Here is a 16,371-nt window from a genome sequence, read left to right as displayed (position 1 = left end):
CCTGTTCCCATGCAGTCAGAACTCTTTCTAGAACTTTGAGACTATTATGTGGGCCTTCGAGCATCTTTGTCTGCAGTAGACACAACCCTAGGGCTTTTTTTTTAAATTTTTTTTTTTTATTAAGGTATCATTGATATACAATCTTATGCTCAGGTTTCACATGAGCAACATTGTGGTTACTAGATTTTCCCCCATTATCAAGTCCCCACCACATACCCCATTACAGTCACTGTCCATCAGCATAGTAAGATGCTATAGAGTCACTACTTGTCTTCTCTGTGCTGTACTGCCTTCCCCATGCCCCCCCTACATTATGTGTGCTAATCATAATGCCCCTTAATCCCCTTATCCCTCCCTTCCCACCTGCCCTCCCCAGCCCCTTCCCCTTTGGTAACCACTAGTTCATTCATGGACAGTCCTAGGGCTTTGACCTCAATTCAGCTAAACTTGGCAGGTGACCAGGGGAGGCATGGGGAAGGGCTATAATAGTGTGAAAAGACTGATAGCCATCTATGACAGGCCTAGAAGCCCACAGGTAAGCCCATATTTGTATTAACGGGTTACACATCCCTGACAGTGTTCATACTTCACAACCAGCCTGAAAGGCTGAGAAAAACGAATCACCTATTTTTTAAAGAGGAGAAAACTAACTTGGATTAAATAAATCAGCAGGGCTGATTGGGTCAGAGATGGGGAGGGAAGGGTCAGCATTATTTGGGCCCTTCTCGGATACTGCCCAGCCTCAGCCCCAGTGAGAAGCTTGCCTAAGAAATGGGCCTTTTGGATGGTGAGAGGGTATCAGACTAAGGAACTCAGGATGCGAGCTTGCCTTCTGGGTAACCGTGTGTGCTTATCTCTGATGATCCTCCCCAATAGATCATCAATAAAAGATCAGCAGGTGGTTACAGGGAAATCGCACAGATACTGCCCATTTCTCCCAATCTGTAATCACAGAAGTTACAGGACGAGCCGTAGTAGTTAACTACGCCAATAAATAGGCTGTTTCATTTGTCTCCTCACTTCCTTTCAGAAGTAGGCAGCTGTATGTGACAGAGTCCAGTCACTTCTCCAGCCATCATTTCTTTCCTTCGTAAGGTGCAACGTGTTTAGACCAGTTGACGACTCAGGGTTTTTCTAGGTCTGACAGCTTTTCCGATTCCACAAGTGACCAGAGGCCTACCCACTACTCAGTCACTCAAGGGTCCATCTGGGGTTTTGCTCAAACCTGTGCAATGTGGATTAACCACCATGGAGCAGATGGCATCTCTGTCAGGATTCCCAGGGGACCACAGCAGAATTTCAGCCTCAGGAGTGAGGGCTCTTGGTATTTTGGTTCATCCTAGCTGGGATACAGAGCCGATGGTTTCCTGACAAATAAAAGCTACATGCATTTTCCCATCTTGATTATTCTTTCTGTTTCTTCATCAGATATGTAAATGCTTTCAACTTCATGAGCCTGGAAAGAATCAAAACCTTTGGAGAACTTTCACCAAATGCCATCTCCATGCTTGATGTAAGTACTGGGATTAACCTACAGAATGCACGCTGGCAAGTCCTTGCCATGCTCCATCTGAACACAAACAAACTCCTGTGGTCTGGTGGCTCTTGGTCACTGGGGACCAGTTACAGTAGTGGCTGACATGACAATTTCAAGGGGACTGACAACAAGACTTACTACATAGAGCTGCTTTGAATGCAGGTAATTCCATATTTTGAAGATGACCCAGAATTCACCCCAGGGCCCATGTGCTTGCCGGGTGGTAACTTAGTCCCATAGGAAACTTCGTCATGTGTTCCTAAGCCTCTCGGCTATCGGTGATGGAGCTTGGCTTCCCAGTAATAGAGGAACTCCAATTGTGTGAGTGGTCGGGCCTTTGTGATGTAACAGAGAGCCCTCTCTTAAGAGTAGCCTTGAGCTCCTGGAATAAAGCTACCTGGGCCTTACACTCGTTCCCACTAAGGTTCCAGAGATTGAACAGCCATGTTCCTACACAGCCACCCTGGGAAAACAAGAGGCCTCAACCAGCTTGTCTCCTTAAAGCTCTGGGATGTGGGGCTGAGAGAACAGGAGGGGAGAAGGCAGGCCGGGCACAGGCCCCTACCCTCACAGCGTCATCTCCAGGCAAGCAGCGTTGCCACGCGGTGGGCCAGCAATGCCAGCTCTCAGGAGCAATGCCAGCTCTCAGGAGCCCCCACCCCGCTCTCCGAGTCCTCTGCCTTGTCACAAGATCCCCAGGGGACTTATGTGCACAGGAAAGCGTGAGAAGTGCTGGCAGTGCCAGGGTAACCAAGTACAGTGTGAAGGTGGCGGCTGCCAAATGTGGCCTTGGCACATGGCACAGTCGTCCTGGAAAGGCACCAAAACCTTTTTTTTAATATGTCAGGCAAAGAAGAAAGGACGATTTAAATATTTAAAAACATTACAAATAAGGAGCAGAATATAAAGTAATGTAGCTGGAAGTTTTGTTTGGTACTTGATTTCAAATCCCAGGACACTATGCTGAGCAAAACCTGGAAGATTTCACTGAACTTTAGCTCTCCCCACCCTAGTCCAGGCGGGCGACTACAGCTTCTTTGCTTGCTTAGGCTTGATGCCTGTTAATTAAGGACATGAACACAGCCTAGTAAGAGACCCAAAGGGAGGCCGGAACAAAGTGCGGGACCCACTTATGGAAATGCTGCATTAACAGCGTAATGGAGAGTCTGCATAAAACTCGAGGCTACAGATGAACTAGTGAGAAAATGGAAGCACTGGAAGCCATGACCAAGGAGGGCCTGAAAATCCAATGGAATCTTCAAGAACAAAAAATCAAACCATATCTTTACAATTTCTCAGAATGTTTGCATATCATGGCCACCAAAAAACAGCATATCATTATCTTGCCAACGGGTTTCAGCCCCAGGCAAGTTCACTATGGATTCAATGTGACCAAAGAAATGACCGTAGAACGTTCTCGGAGCGAGAGGGTTTATTACCCGGCTTGTTCTCCCGGTAGAAGGTGAAGCACGAGCATCTCTGCCTCCACCCAGAGCACTGGGCCGAGCTCTTTAGCTAGTGAATCAGTCAATAATAGCTCATTGCCTGTGCGTGTGGAAGCAGTAGCCTAGCAACAGGCCAGTTACATCATCAAGTGGTTTAGGTTCAGTGAAGATCCTGGCCATAGGAGCCCCAACTTCCCCCACACTCCACCCCTCCAGGATTCTCACCTCACAATCTACAGGCTCTCAGCCTTCCTCAATGGTCCGTGTGCGAGAAAGCTGGAGCACTGTAACCAGATTCCACAACAGCAACAAAGGATAAAACAACTTAGAGATAATAACAAAAATTAAGATACAACAAGATTTTGATACAGGTAACAAAAATTATAATAATCCTCAAGCCAGAGGAAATTCCCAATCCACAAAAACCTTAGGGGCGATAAGACACATGTTTTAATGACACCAACATAGGCAAGTCTTGTCCATCAGGCAGGAAGCATGCAAGAGAGTGGTCCTGTGATAGGACTGTAGCAGGAAGGGGGTCCCATCAAGGTCTAGTATACTATATCTTTACCCCTCTCCCCATGGGGGTTACTGAGGGGTCTATAAACAGTGCCGCTGGAGGTGCATGCACTGGCCATAATGATGAAACAAAACTCCCCAGTAAGATGCTCCTACCTTTTGGCCGTTCAGGATATACTACTGTGATCTTTGGGGGCCACTCTGCTGTTACTCCAGGAATACACAGGAGGCCAGCTTCCAGGCCTTGTCCCCAAGGTGACAGGAGAACAAGCTATGGTTGGTCCATGTGTCAAAAGGTCCAAGGCCACATCCACTCAATGGAGTCTCCAGGGTTTAGTGCCGTTGGTGCTGGCAACAAGATATTATTCTGGTGGCCAAACCTCGGCTTCAACAATTCTTCCTTGGTTTGTATTTGCAGTTGTATAGGGGAGGCAGCCATATGTATTGACATGTCTGCAGGGCTCAGGGCTCCCTTTTGGAGTCTCTCGTTCAAACGCCGTAGCACAGTCCATAAGGGGACTGACCATCTCTGCAGACTACTGGTATCTGACTTCACTCCAGATTTTAACAAGCCACTGTGCCTCTCTTGTCATGCCTGCTGCGGTAGGATTGTATGGCACATGAAACTTCCACTTGATTCCCAGCTGTCGCACCCATTCTTGCAGTGTGTATCCAGTAAAATGGGTGCCCTGATCACTCTCAATCACCTGTGGTTGGCCATAGGCAGCAAAGAGACACTCTAGGCCTCTTTTGGTCATCTGCTGGTCTGTACAACATGTAGGAAAAGTAACCAGAAGTCCACACAAGTCATGGCTTACCGCTATCCTTCTGACACAGGTAGAGGCCCAATATAGTCTATCTGCCACCTGACGAGGGGTATAGGCCCCTTAACTGTTGTCCTATGTTGCTGTGGAACTTGGTGTAAGTCCCTTTTGGAGCACAGGACACACTCCTGCCGGACTCTACTAACTTCTTCAAAGGTCCAAGCAAGCCCCATTGACAAGCTACAGCTCACATTGTCTTTTGCCCCACATGAAACAAATGCTGATGTAACCATTGGGCTTCATCAGAGGCAGGCTTTCCTTCTAACCAACATATCTGGGCCAATTTATCTGCTTCATCATTTCCTGGGGATGCCAGTGGCAAATGACCTGTCACGTGGTACACTGTAATTATTTTAGGCTGACCACAGGCCCATAAGCCTTGCCACAATTCTTGCCCCCAAAGGGGTCAGTGACCAACCAACCAGTTGCCATGGTACTAGGTTGGTAGCTGCAGGGTCAAGCCCCGATAGACAGCCCAGCTGTCAGTGCAGACGACTATAGGGGAGGGCTCCTGGCTGATCACAAGCCACACTGCCCACAGTTCTGCCCATTGGCTGCTGGCTGCTCTTCCTCTCTCCATCTTCCATCCATATTGTCTCAGTCTTAGGATGGACAGTAATGGCCCTCCATTTTGGGGGCTGCCCACAGCTGGAGCTGTCTGTATACCATGCATCTTCAGGTAGAGGGGCTCTTCCCTCCCAATAAGGACTCTCTGCTACTAATGGTTCAAAAGCAAGTTCTTTCTGCTTTTCACTAGTATATGTCACTGGCCCCAATAAGCATTGGAGTTCTTCACTCAGAGGGCTTCTAGAGAGGGCACTACTCTGCTGTAGGTAAGCACCCCACTTGGCCAGTGTAGGCATTTGTGCTACACCAACTCCTTGGCTTCTGGGTCCAGTCTTATACCCACCCCAAGATGAGATAGGTGGTTGTTACCTTTATCAGGGCCATTCCAGTGATGGGTTCTGAAATTGACTGACAAACCAGGTCCCTGAACCTTGGTACTGTTCACAGCCCATCCTTTCTCCTGTAGATGTTGCAGCAGTCTAGGTGCTGCACCTTCTAGATCTGAAAGAGAATTGGACGTGAGCATAATATCATCAATGGTACAGCCGCACCATTGGCGGTTTCTCCCATGTAGCCAAGTCCTGGGCTACAAGTCCATGACAGACGGCAGGGCTGTGGAGGTATCCCTGTGGGAGGACTGTGAAAGTCCACTGCCATCCTTCCCACGTGAAGGCAAACTGTTCCTGACTTTCCTGCTCAACGTCAGTGGAAAAGAAGGCATTAGCAAAATCTACCACATAATGGTATGCTCCTAGTTCATGGCTGAGGGTATCCATCAGTCCTGCAACAGAGGGGACAGCAGCATGCATAGGGGGTATGACTTTACTCAATTCTCTGTAATCCACAGTCACACGCCAGAAGCCATCCAGCTATTTTACTGGCCACACTGGGGAATTGAAAAGGACTATGGGTGGGCTTTATAATACCCACTTTTTCCAGTTCCTGGAGGGTTTCTCCAATTTTTTTATGCCCTCCAGGCAGTTTGTATTGGTTGGTATTAGTCACCTGCCAAGGCACAGGCAAAGCTATGGGCGGGTGCCTAGCATGTCCCCTCAGAACTGCCTTCACCATACGTACTCTCAGTCTGAACTCACCTGCAGTGGTCTGCAGCCACAGTCCCTGCAGGATATCAATCCCCCAAATATATTCAGGGATGGGAGAGATATACACAGCATACTCTTTTGGGGGTAGACACCCTATTCTCAAAGGGATTTGGGCTTGTTTCACTCTGATAGCCTTCCCCCCCGTATCCATCTATGATAGTGGGGGTCCCGGGAAACCGCTCAGTGTTACCATGAATCAGTGAACATTCAGCTCCTGTGTCCACCAGAGCCAGGACACGTATGTTCACTGGGCACCAATGGATAGCTATTTCAACATGTGGCCTCCGGTCCCCGCCGGTCCCTCAGAGCAGATACCTCGACCTTCCCCTCAGTCAAACCATGTTCCCCAGTCACCTTCCTGTGTGGGCTCGAGTGAGGTTGGCTCCCTCCCAGCAGGAAGTCTTGCAAACACACAGGCCAGACTCGTGGCTCTGTCTCTGGCCTCTGCCTCTTTGGTCTGAATGGCTGGAACTGCTGCTCTGGTTTCAGCTGTTGCCATAGCTTCAGTAAGATCCTATTGGGCTTTCCATCTAATTTCCTTCCATCTGCTCCTGTCCATATTAAATCAACCCACATCTGAGTCCAAAATTAGTTTTAATATAACCATGCAATAGTTCGCATAAAGGTTTACCATGAAAAATGCTCACCTGTTACCCCCAGTTTTTCCTTCAATTTACATTTATTTTCTTCACCTTTAAGGCAGAAGGGCCTCATAGGCACTGGAAATGGGCATTTCTCGCAACTGACAATGTTTAGACTTGCCAACATGGAGAAAATGCTTTGTCTTAATAGGTGGGGATGTGGCAGGAGAGGCCAGAGGCTCACATGGTCACCCCCATGGCACCCCCAGGCTGGGCATGGACCCCTCTGGGCCATGCGAGAAGTGTGACCTGTGCCCTTTCTCCCCACAGGACTACCAGGTGGACGGCAGCCCCCTCCTGGCCTCCCCCTTGCTGAAGCGCTTCACCTGGGCTGAGAGCAAACCGAAGACCTCGCTGAAGATTGAGTAAGAAAGTTGGAATGGGGATCTCTGGGGGCTTCTTACCCTCCTGAACCTTAGTGTCCAGGTGCTGCAGAAGAACACTTGTTTTTTTTCCCAGAAGGGCAAGAAGAGGGCATAGAATCAGACAAATGAGCACCAACCTCTGGGGTTTAAGAAAAGAAAACATGCAGAAAACTCCTGCAAAGACAGGCAGTCCAAACACATGAAGCCTGGTGGCCCAGGTGAAAGGAATCTGATATGCCGGACTGTGAACAGTACAGAAATCAGATGGACACATGCCGGGGGGTGTGGGGGGATGCTCACCTATTCTTTCCCCCATGCTGCCCATGTCTGTACAAGAAGGGTCACAGTGTGCTTCCCAGTCCTGAGACCTGCTGTCCTGAGAACCCAGCGCTTCTAGATGTAGGCTTGTGTCCTGTTGAGCCTGGCACAGTGGCCATCAGAAACCATGGCCAGTTACTCAGGCTCATGCTTTCTACCCTGCTGGCCCTGTGTAGAACTTCGGCTTCTCTCTGCTGGTCTCAACCTAGGAGCAGTGCCAGGTGGGCAAAGGCTGGGCCTATCAGGCGTCCCTTCCTTTCCTGGTTCAAATGCCTGCCCGTGTCTCACCCAACGGCAGAACCAGCTCCTCTTTCATCTAAATCAGCCATCAGCAGACTTTTTCCTAAAGAGCCTGTTAGTCAATAGCTAGTCAACTCTGCCCCTGTAGTACAGAAGCAGCCGTCAGCAATATGTAAACAAGGAGGTGTGGCTGTGTCCCAGTTACCTTTATTTACAAAAACAGGTGGCTGTGGCCAACGAACACAAGAAAAGATGGTCATCAGGGAAGTGAAAGCCCAAACCACAGCGAGATACCACTTCATACCCCCTAGTATGGCTAGAATCAAAAGTCAGTGTTGGTGAGCATGTGGAGAAGTAAGAACCCTTGTACACTGCTGGTGGGACTGGAAAATGGTGCGGCTACTTTGGGAGACAGTCTATCAGTTCCTCAAGAGGTTGAGAAGAGTCAGTCTATGACCCAGCAATTCCACTCCTTAGGTATACACTCAGCAGAAACAAAAACTTACGTCTACACAAACACTTGTACCCAGAATCTCCTAACAGCATTGTTCATAGCAACCAAAGCAGGAACAGCCCAAATATCTGTAATCGATGAATGGATAAATAAAATGCAGTATATTCATACAGTAGAATATTATTTTTTAATCAGCAGTATGAGAGACTGATAACATGCTACAACATGAACCTTGAAAACATTGTTAAATAAAAGGAACCAGTCATGTGGTTTTAAAACAGCACATAAAATGGATATTCCATTTGTACGAGATGCCCAGAGGAGGTCAGTGGTCGCCTAGGGTTGGGGTGGGGGGCTAAGAGGAGGGACCAGGTGTACTAATGGGTGCAGGTTGGGGGGGACAAAGAGAAGGATCTAGAGCTGGCTATGGTGCTGGTCACACTGTCTGTGGGTACACTAAGAACTACTCACTGTGTACACGGTGAACCGTATGGTATGTAAATTATCTCTCAGTGAAGGTGTCATTTAAGAAAACCAAACAGGGAGCCACCCACAGGCTGTAGTTTGCTGACCCTGATGTGCATCAACAGATGGCAACTAATGCCTCTGAGTGACACAGTGACACAATGCATCAACTACCAGTGAATCCAAAGGACGGAGCACTGCCAGCCGACCCTCTGCATACCCGATTCCTTCCACACAAGCCCAGACGTCAGCAGAGCTGAGGGGCGAGCGCTTGTGGGCAGTGAGTGGGTGGGGGAGAAGCAGGCCAGGCTCTTCTGCTGCTTATTCAGGAATACTTCAGAAAATGGCTGGCCACTTTATCTAGATCTTTGTGAAGAAAGAAAAACAATACATTGCATCTTCTGCTCTGAGACTGAGTACCGAACGTGGATCAAGCGCTTGAGGAGCGCGCTGGCCCAGAACCGCTCCCATAGTGGCGCGCGGGTTTCCTCATTCTCATCCCAGCTACTCAAAGAAAATCAAAGTCTGAAAGACAAGCTTTTCTTCCTTGACTGTCTGTCTGTCTGAGGTTGGCTCTAATGTGCAGAACCCAGAGGCAAGTTTCTTCACTTCCGAGCCTTTCTGGTGATACACGGTCCCCCTAACTTAGGTTTTCTAGGATGCACGACGGGGCGACAACGGCACTAACCTTTCTGTAGGAAGCTCTGTTGGTTTCTTGAGGCTGTCGTAGCTCAAACAAGAAGTTTCTTCTGCAGCGCTGGAGGCCAGAAGCCCCAAAGCCAGGCATTGGTAGGCCTGTGCCCCCTTGGGAGACCCCTGGGGGAGCCCTTCGTTGCTTCTTCCCTCTGCGGGTCTCCCGGCTTCCTTGGCTCTCCTTGGCTCATGGCCCCCGTTCTCTCCTCCGCCTTCACCAGGCCTCCTCCCACGTCTCTTATGAGGCTACGTGGGATTGTGCTTAGGGCCCACTTAGATTAATTCAGGATAAGCTCCTCCTCCAAAAATCCTTAGCTTAAGCGCATCTCCTGCCATGTACGGTAATGCCAGGCTTCTGCCACATGAGGTGCTGTTCACGGGTTCCACGGACTGGCAGTGCGTGACGAGATGCATGAGGAGACAGTGCAGATCCGTTCTTCCAGGCAGATTTGACATCAGTCCATCTCGGGGTAGGAGCGTTTGTCAGCATGCAGCTCTGGGCAGTCCATCTGACCGGAGGTGGAGATGAGCTTGGATACCCACTAATGCCAGGACAGTTCTGAACAACTGACGCACGAGGAGAGGGTAGACATTGGTGTTTGTGTTCAAGGATCCAATTTTGTTCATTTGCTTTTTTTTCTTCTCTTTCTTTAGCTTGAGAGTGACCAGTAGAAGTAAGGAATCGGGGCTTTCTGACCTCGCCAGGCCCACTTTCTGCCATTCCAGCTGTGGGCACATCAACAAAGGCAAGCGCAGATTTACATACGACAACTCAGAGCTGGAAAGGAAGATGTCATGCTGCTCTCCGCCGCCGGACTACAACTCGGTGGTCTTATATTCCACCCCGCCTGTGTAAAGTTCGGCACACAGCCTGACTTCTAGAACCACATGCGTATTTATACCCCCAGAAAACTAGCTTTTGCCAGTATTATACATATATAAATTTACACCTTTACCTTTCCACAGGAGCCGGCTGCTTTTTGTGATTTTTAATAGTGCTTTTTCTTTTGACTAACAAGAATGTAACCCCAGAAAGAGTAATAGTGACAAGTGAAGAGCGCTACTAAATCCTCACATTACTAGACAAGTGTGTGTTAGGGACCCTTGCCAAGCCCCGCGACTGACTGGCTCCTACCCCCAAGACCTCAGGGCGCAGGCCTTTGGGTGAGTCGGGAGATACACCGATGAACTGATCAGGCGATGCCCCAGGACCCCACCGGGTCAGCCACCGGAGCCCCACAGCCAGGAGGCAGCTGGCCTGACCCGTGTCTCTGGGGTCCTCTAGCAGACAGACACGTGGGGAGAAACAAAGGGAGAAGGGATGGGAGAGAAAACAGGAGAGGGCAGGAGAAAGGATTTGCACTGCACCATCTGGGAAGGGACGAGGTCTATCAGCAGTGCCACGTCAGTGGCTTCCAGAACCCTGACCTAACCTGTTCCTCATCTGAGAACCAGGGAGCGGGCAGGACAGAGGGATGAGGGGACATTTTCTAGGTTCTGGGAGGCTAGGAAAGGACAAACATTTTTTGGAACTGCAAACAAATTTTAAAACTTTAGCTATGGGACTGGCACTATGTCCATTCCCATAGAGGGCACATTGATTCCTAGCACAGGGTGGTGCTCAAATTTGAGCCCACACTGCTGGCCTAGCCCTTTAGCAAGACACACTGCCGGCTCCACGGCATGACAGCATGCTACTCCTAGTAGGCTAATGGGAGGGAGTTGGCTTTGCAAAGGATATCTTTTGGGAGTAAAGCCACATTTTGAAAAACACTGTCACATTCTATTTTGAGTATTAATGCATAGGCAAGACGTGTAACTCAATGTTTTGTATTAACCTGTTTTGTATAGTTAGCTATAAAAGGAAGCTGAGAAGGAAAATGTAGTCTTGTGAAGGGTTTTCTCGATGTCACAACTAGGACAAATGGAATAAAGATAAGGCGAAGTGAAACCCCAACTGCTACCAACCAAAGCAACTCCCTGAAGCAGTTGGGACTCAAAGGATAGGACGTCAGTCATGTTTTCTTTTTATTGAATGGGGGTTCCACTATCTCATGCTAGTCTCTTAGGAAGATATTCAAGAGCATTAACCAATGTTTATTAAAGCACTTTATGCTCCTTGAGAAAAAAGGTGGTATGTAATTTATGCAAGATATCTCTAGAATTGGGACTCAGGATATTAATGAGCCGTCAATAGGAGAAAAGCTTCTTTTCATCTGCTTTGGACCTTGCCTTGGGTCTGATGATGATGGAAGCAGGGAGACAGGGTACAAAGGGTGCCTGGCCTCCAGGGTCTCACAACCCTGGGTCTCTCAGCAGGCTCTGTCTGATGCTATGTATTTAGGACGTATGTACCTCCTGAAGCCAGTCAGAGCTGGGCAGGCAACAGTGGATTGCTGCTTCTGGTAGAGGACAGTAAGCTTCCCTTCATGCTTGAAACTTAACTCTAGGACCTGAAATATAATAGAAGAATCTTTGCATCCTTTCCTGTGTGTCACATGCTGGTTTCAAGGTTCTTTGCATGAAGAGATGGGAGAGTCGGCACGTCCCTGGTGACAGTGGTGCACCGATGGTGGCTCTGCTGAAGGAGCCTCCAGCCAACAGCCAGGTCCAAACAAATTTAGGCCAGGGCTAGAAGGAGGGAAAAGCTTTGTTCTTCCTCTTCTTTACATGCACAAAAACACCCGTGACCACTGGCATCAGGACAAAGCAGGTAACCAGGAGATTAGATAGGGAAAATAAAAGAAGACCTTAATCCTCTCGTTTTTTCAAACAGATAAAGATCCAGCAATTCGTAAAAACAAAGAAAAACCTTAGCTTGACATATAATATCTTGATTTCAGTAATCTAATTAACCATTAAGAGAATTTAGTAATACCATCTTTCCAAAAGAAAAAAAAAAATCTGTTAGAACCATGTTAATTCAGCCTCTTCAAAGACTCCAGTTTGTAGCCTACACGAGTCCTCGTCACAAAATGGTTCCACCTGGAGTCTTAACCTAGCACAACGGAAGCCTGCAGCCAGAGAGGACATCTCGTTGCAAGTGCTTGCCATAACCTGGTTCATTAGAACAGCAGTGAAAATCAAAACACTCATTAACTGATGGTATTATTAGAACCATTTGTCAGTTCTAACAAAAATGGTTGGCACTAACGAACTATTAAAAAAGAAGCATTTCCTTTCAGGATTTGTGAAATAATGTACGTGTAACTGTGTGGGTGGAATGGACTGAAACCACACAAGTCTGTATCTAGGTAGTCTAAGAAATGATGCTCAGACCTTAGTTTCAGCCCATGGAGTTAATCTGTCCAAATCCTGAAAATTGTTACTCAGATCTTCTAGCTGTGCCATTTCCCAGCCCATAAGAATGTCAAACATGAAAAATACTTGCCAATCCCTTTTAACTGATTAAAGGAGGAGCACATCTTTGACTGACAGTGGTAGTGGTTGTATGTGTATATATTACGTGTATGTGTGTGTGTTGTGCGCAACTATTTAAGGAAACTGGAATTTTAAAGTTACTTTTATACAAACCAAGAATATATGCTGCAGATATAAGTAAGACATAATTTGGTCCTACGGCTCTAGTCACTATGAATGTATTTTGTATGCTATCTTCATATAATAAAGTTAACTTCCAAAATCATCTATGTATTTTCTCCCTGATTTACTTCAAAATGAAAAAAGGGGTCATAGGTTTCCCTGGAGTTGGGAACAGTATTCAGGGAGATCGCATTACATACCAATTACTAAACACAGCACAGTAACGACACAGCAAGCAGTGCTACAGAGAGGGCAGAGGGTCTTCTAGCAACACTACGAGAGGGCCGCTCAGCAACAAGGACGCTGCAAATAGTCAGTAACAAACAGCCCAAAATAGGCAGACTGCCCAGAAAACTAAACACTAAATGAACAAGACCCCAAATAAAATGTGCAGGCTGAGTGTGATGGTGGCTGCAGATGAAAGGGCCTCAATTAAAAAGAGGCAGGCTTTCCCAAACACTGATTCTCAGTTACTAATTACTGTAATTACAGGGTATGAGTGAGTATTAGAGGCAGTTGTGTGCAGGAAACCATACAAATAATTAGGCAAAAGCCTAGGACACAAGAGCTTCCCTAAGAAAAGTGTTTTCTCTAAGAAAACACTAACTTCTACTAGTTAAGTATTCTTCAATTTTGTTTTGTGGAGTATGTCCCAGGAAGGGAATTCAGGTAATCACTAAGACAGAGAGTAAGAGACCAGCACATTTTCTTAGCAAGGGCCCATACCATCACCTTCCTAGTGTAACATCCTGCAGAAACTAGACGGCTGAGACAAAATGAGCCTTTTTGGGGAAAAAGGCAAGAAAAAGGAATACATGACTAATCTCAGCAAATTGTGTGTAACTGAAGAGGGCAAGCAGCATTTTTTATCTTCAAGAATCTGAAATCCTTTCAACTTCATAACATAAGAGTAAAGTCACTCATTTAGGCAAATGATTTGAAGAATGCTCAAGGAATTGGTGTCACATCATAGTTTAGAAATTTTCTCATGACTCTGGAAACTTAACAGTAGTACATTTGGGAATTGATTTTTTTCTTCCCTCCAGCTAGGTTTACTGGACTCTTTGATGTTAAACATACTACCTGATTTTTGGGTTTTATAGGCCAGGAAATTCTTCAGGAGAGTCCTAGGTCCCAACACAGGGATGCCTAGCCTTCTAATGTTTGAACTAAGGACATTTTAAGGGAGAAAAAAATGAAACCAACCAACCAACCAACCAAAAAAAACACTTGATACTATTAATGTTCTATTTGTTGATCTGGGTATGATACATAGGTATGCCCATTTTGTGATAATTCACTGAGCTATACACTTGTTTGCACAAGTATATGTATACTATTCTTCAATGAAAGATAATTAAAAGAAAAAACCTACCATTTACTACAACTTTGCATAGAAGAAAAAGTCATTTTCAAAAGAGTAAGGGCTTAATGTCAGACTGAAATATTAATATATTTCAGACCGAAATATATATGAATTCAACTCTGGGTGACAGAAGCTAGTCTAAGTGCTTTGGAGGAATAAATAACCTTCAAAGCTATGCAATGTGATAGGTACTATTGGTGTATCCTCACATCAAAGGGAAAATTGAAGTTGAGAGAACCATCACACCTACCCACCCACCACCACCTGTACTCAGGTACTCCTCCTTCCCAACTAGATGGCCAGGTCCACACACACTGGCGCACGGATCCCGTCCTCCCACCCACTCAAGGACATTGCTCCGGCAGTTCCCCACCCAGCTGGCCGTTCCTACTGGATCATACAAACACACTATTCTCTCTCCCATGTTACAAACCAAAACCAAAAAAAAAAAAAAAAAAACCATCCCCATTTCGCCCTCCGGCCACCACCCTACTTCTCTTTACAGCCAGTCCCTCAGGTAGTTATACTCGGTTTCAGTCCTCTCTTCCCAAGGACTCTGAAACCCCTTGAACTTTCACTCACATTCCCTGAAACCGCCCTTGGTAAAGTTACTCGGGGGGACCTGGTGTTGCTACACCTAGTGGCCAATTTTCAGTCTCAAGCTTTCTTGACTCATCAACAATTTGACCCTTAGTCCTGAAAGCACCTTTCCTGGGATTCCAGGACATCACGCATTTTGCTTCCTATTTCACTGACCATTTCTAAGTGGTTTTCTTTTCTCTGACCTTTCAACATTGTTTCAGCTACCCCAGGGCTCTGCCTGTGGACCTTTCCACTTCTGAATGCATGCTCACTCATTTCAACCAATCTCAGGGCTGTAAAAGACATCTTCTGTGATGATGACTTGCCAATGGCATGTACAGACCAGATCTCTCCCCTAAGCTCCAAATTCATATATATATGCAACTACTAAACGGACATCTCCTTTTGATGCTGTGGCTGACTCTATTTCCCCCCAAGAGCTGCAACAACTGTCATCCCACAAGACCTTTGGTAATGTGCCCTGGCCACTTCCCCGTCAAATTCTTGTAAGCAACAGAATGTGGCAGAAATGACACTGCATGGCTCCAAGGCCAAGTCAGAAAAGAGAATGCACTTTCTGAGTCTTTTGGGACATTTATTCTCCAAAAACTCCCACTAGAGACCCAGTCACCATGCTTGCTGTAGCCTCAGCCACACGGAGAGGCCATGTGCAGGTGCTTCCATTGTCAGTCCCCGGCTGAGTGAGCCCAGCCTTCAAGTCATTCGGTTCAGGTGCCAGACCAGGTGATTTCAGCCCCTTGTCACTGTCATTTTCCCAGCTGAGGCCCCAAACATACCAGAGGCAAGTCATCCCGGTTGCGCCCTGTGCAAATCCCTGACCCATAGAATCCCTGAGGGTAATAAAATGGTTTTTGTTTTATGCCATTAAGTGTGATGTCACTTGTTAGAAAATAATAAATAACCAGATCAAGTGTGCGCTAAACATCTCAGACTTAATAGGCCCCAAAACTGCCTATCGCCTTTCCTCTCTTTGAATTCTGTAGAATCCTCTATCCTGTCAGTACTGGGCCAAAACCTTAACAGCTGTTTGACTTCTTTCTTCCTCCACATCTAATAAATCAGGACATCTGTTGGCTCTACCTTCCAAATATGCCCAGAATCCCATCAATTCACACCAACTCTGTTGCTATCACCCCAATCCAAATTCCCATGATCTTTCAGTTGAAATTCTGCAAGAGCTTCCTCTTAGTAGCCAAAGTGATCCTTTTAAAATTGTATATTATTATTCGGCTCAAAATCCTCCTGTAGTTTCTACTTTCAACACTAGCAAACATCCAAATGATCTTAAAATGGTCCACAAGACACCACCACCCCTTCCCTGTTACCTTTATGGAGTCACTTCCTGCTTATTCCACTGTAGCCGCATCCGCCTCCCTGTCATTCCTCAAACATTCCTGGCACATTTGCTAACCTGGAATTCTTTTCCCTTAGACATCTGCATGGCTGGCTTCTCTACTTCGGGTCCTTGCTCCAATACCACCACTCAGTGGGGCCTATTACCCAGATCATCCCATTTGAAATTCTATCACCCTACCATACTCCCCACACCTAGTTATGTGATGAAATACAGGATTGTTCATTAAATTTGAATTTCAGATAAATAATATTCTAACATAAACATGTTCCATGAAACACTTGAGACATACTTAACCATCTTGTTAAATAAATGTACTCCAAAAAAGACAAAC

The 16,371-nt window shown here is 46.7% G+C and overlaps 1 protein-coding gene across 6 annotated transcripts in view; it reads left to right on the top strand.

Moving 5' to 3' along the window:
• FLT1 (fms related receptor tyrosine kinase 1) overlaps positions 1-12,817 on the top strand; it is a 172,570-nt gene extending 159,753 nt beyond the window's left edge. For all 6 annotated transcript variants that reach the window (XM_073228657.1, XM_073228647.1, XM_073228655.1 and 3 more), the window contains 3 exons: positions 1,429-1,513; positions 6,907-7,001; positions 9,826-12,817. In XM_073228657.1, coding sequence (XP_073084758.1) covers positions 1,429-1,513; positions 6,907-7,001; positions 9,826-10,027 — 382 coding nt within the window. In that variant the 3' untranslated portion in view covers positions 10,028-12,817. The remainder of the gene's footprint in view (positions 1-1,428; positions 1,514-6,906; positions 7,002-9,825) is intronic.
• The last annotated feature ends 3,554 nt before the right edge of the window (positions 12,818-16,371 follow it).

This window comes from Manis javanica, chromosome 1, assembly GCF_040802235.1.
Source record: "Manis javanica isolate MJ-LG chromosome 1, MJ_LKY, whole genome shotgun sequence".
Classification (NCBI taxonomy): Eukaryota; Metazoa; Chordata; class Mammalia; order Pholidota; family Manidae; genus Manis; species Manis javanica.
Note: the sequence above shows the minus strand (reverse complement) of the source record. Positions and strands in the feature narration are given on the sequence as shown.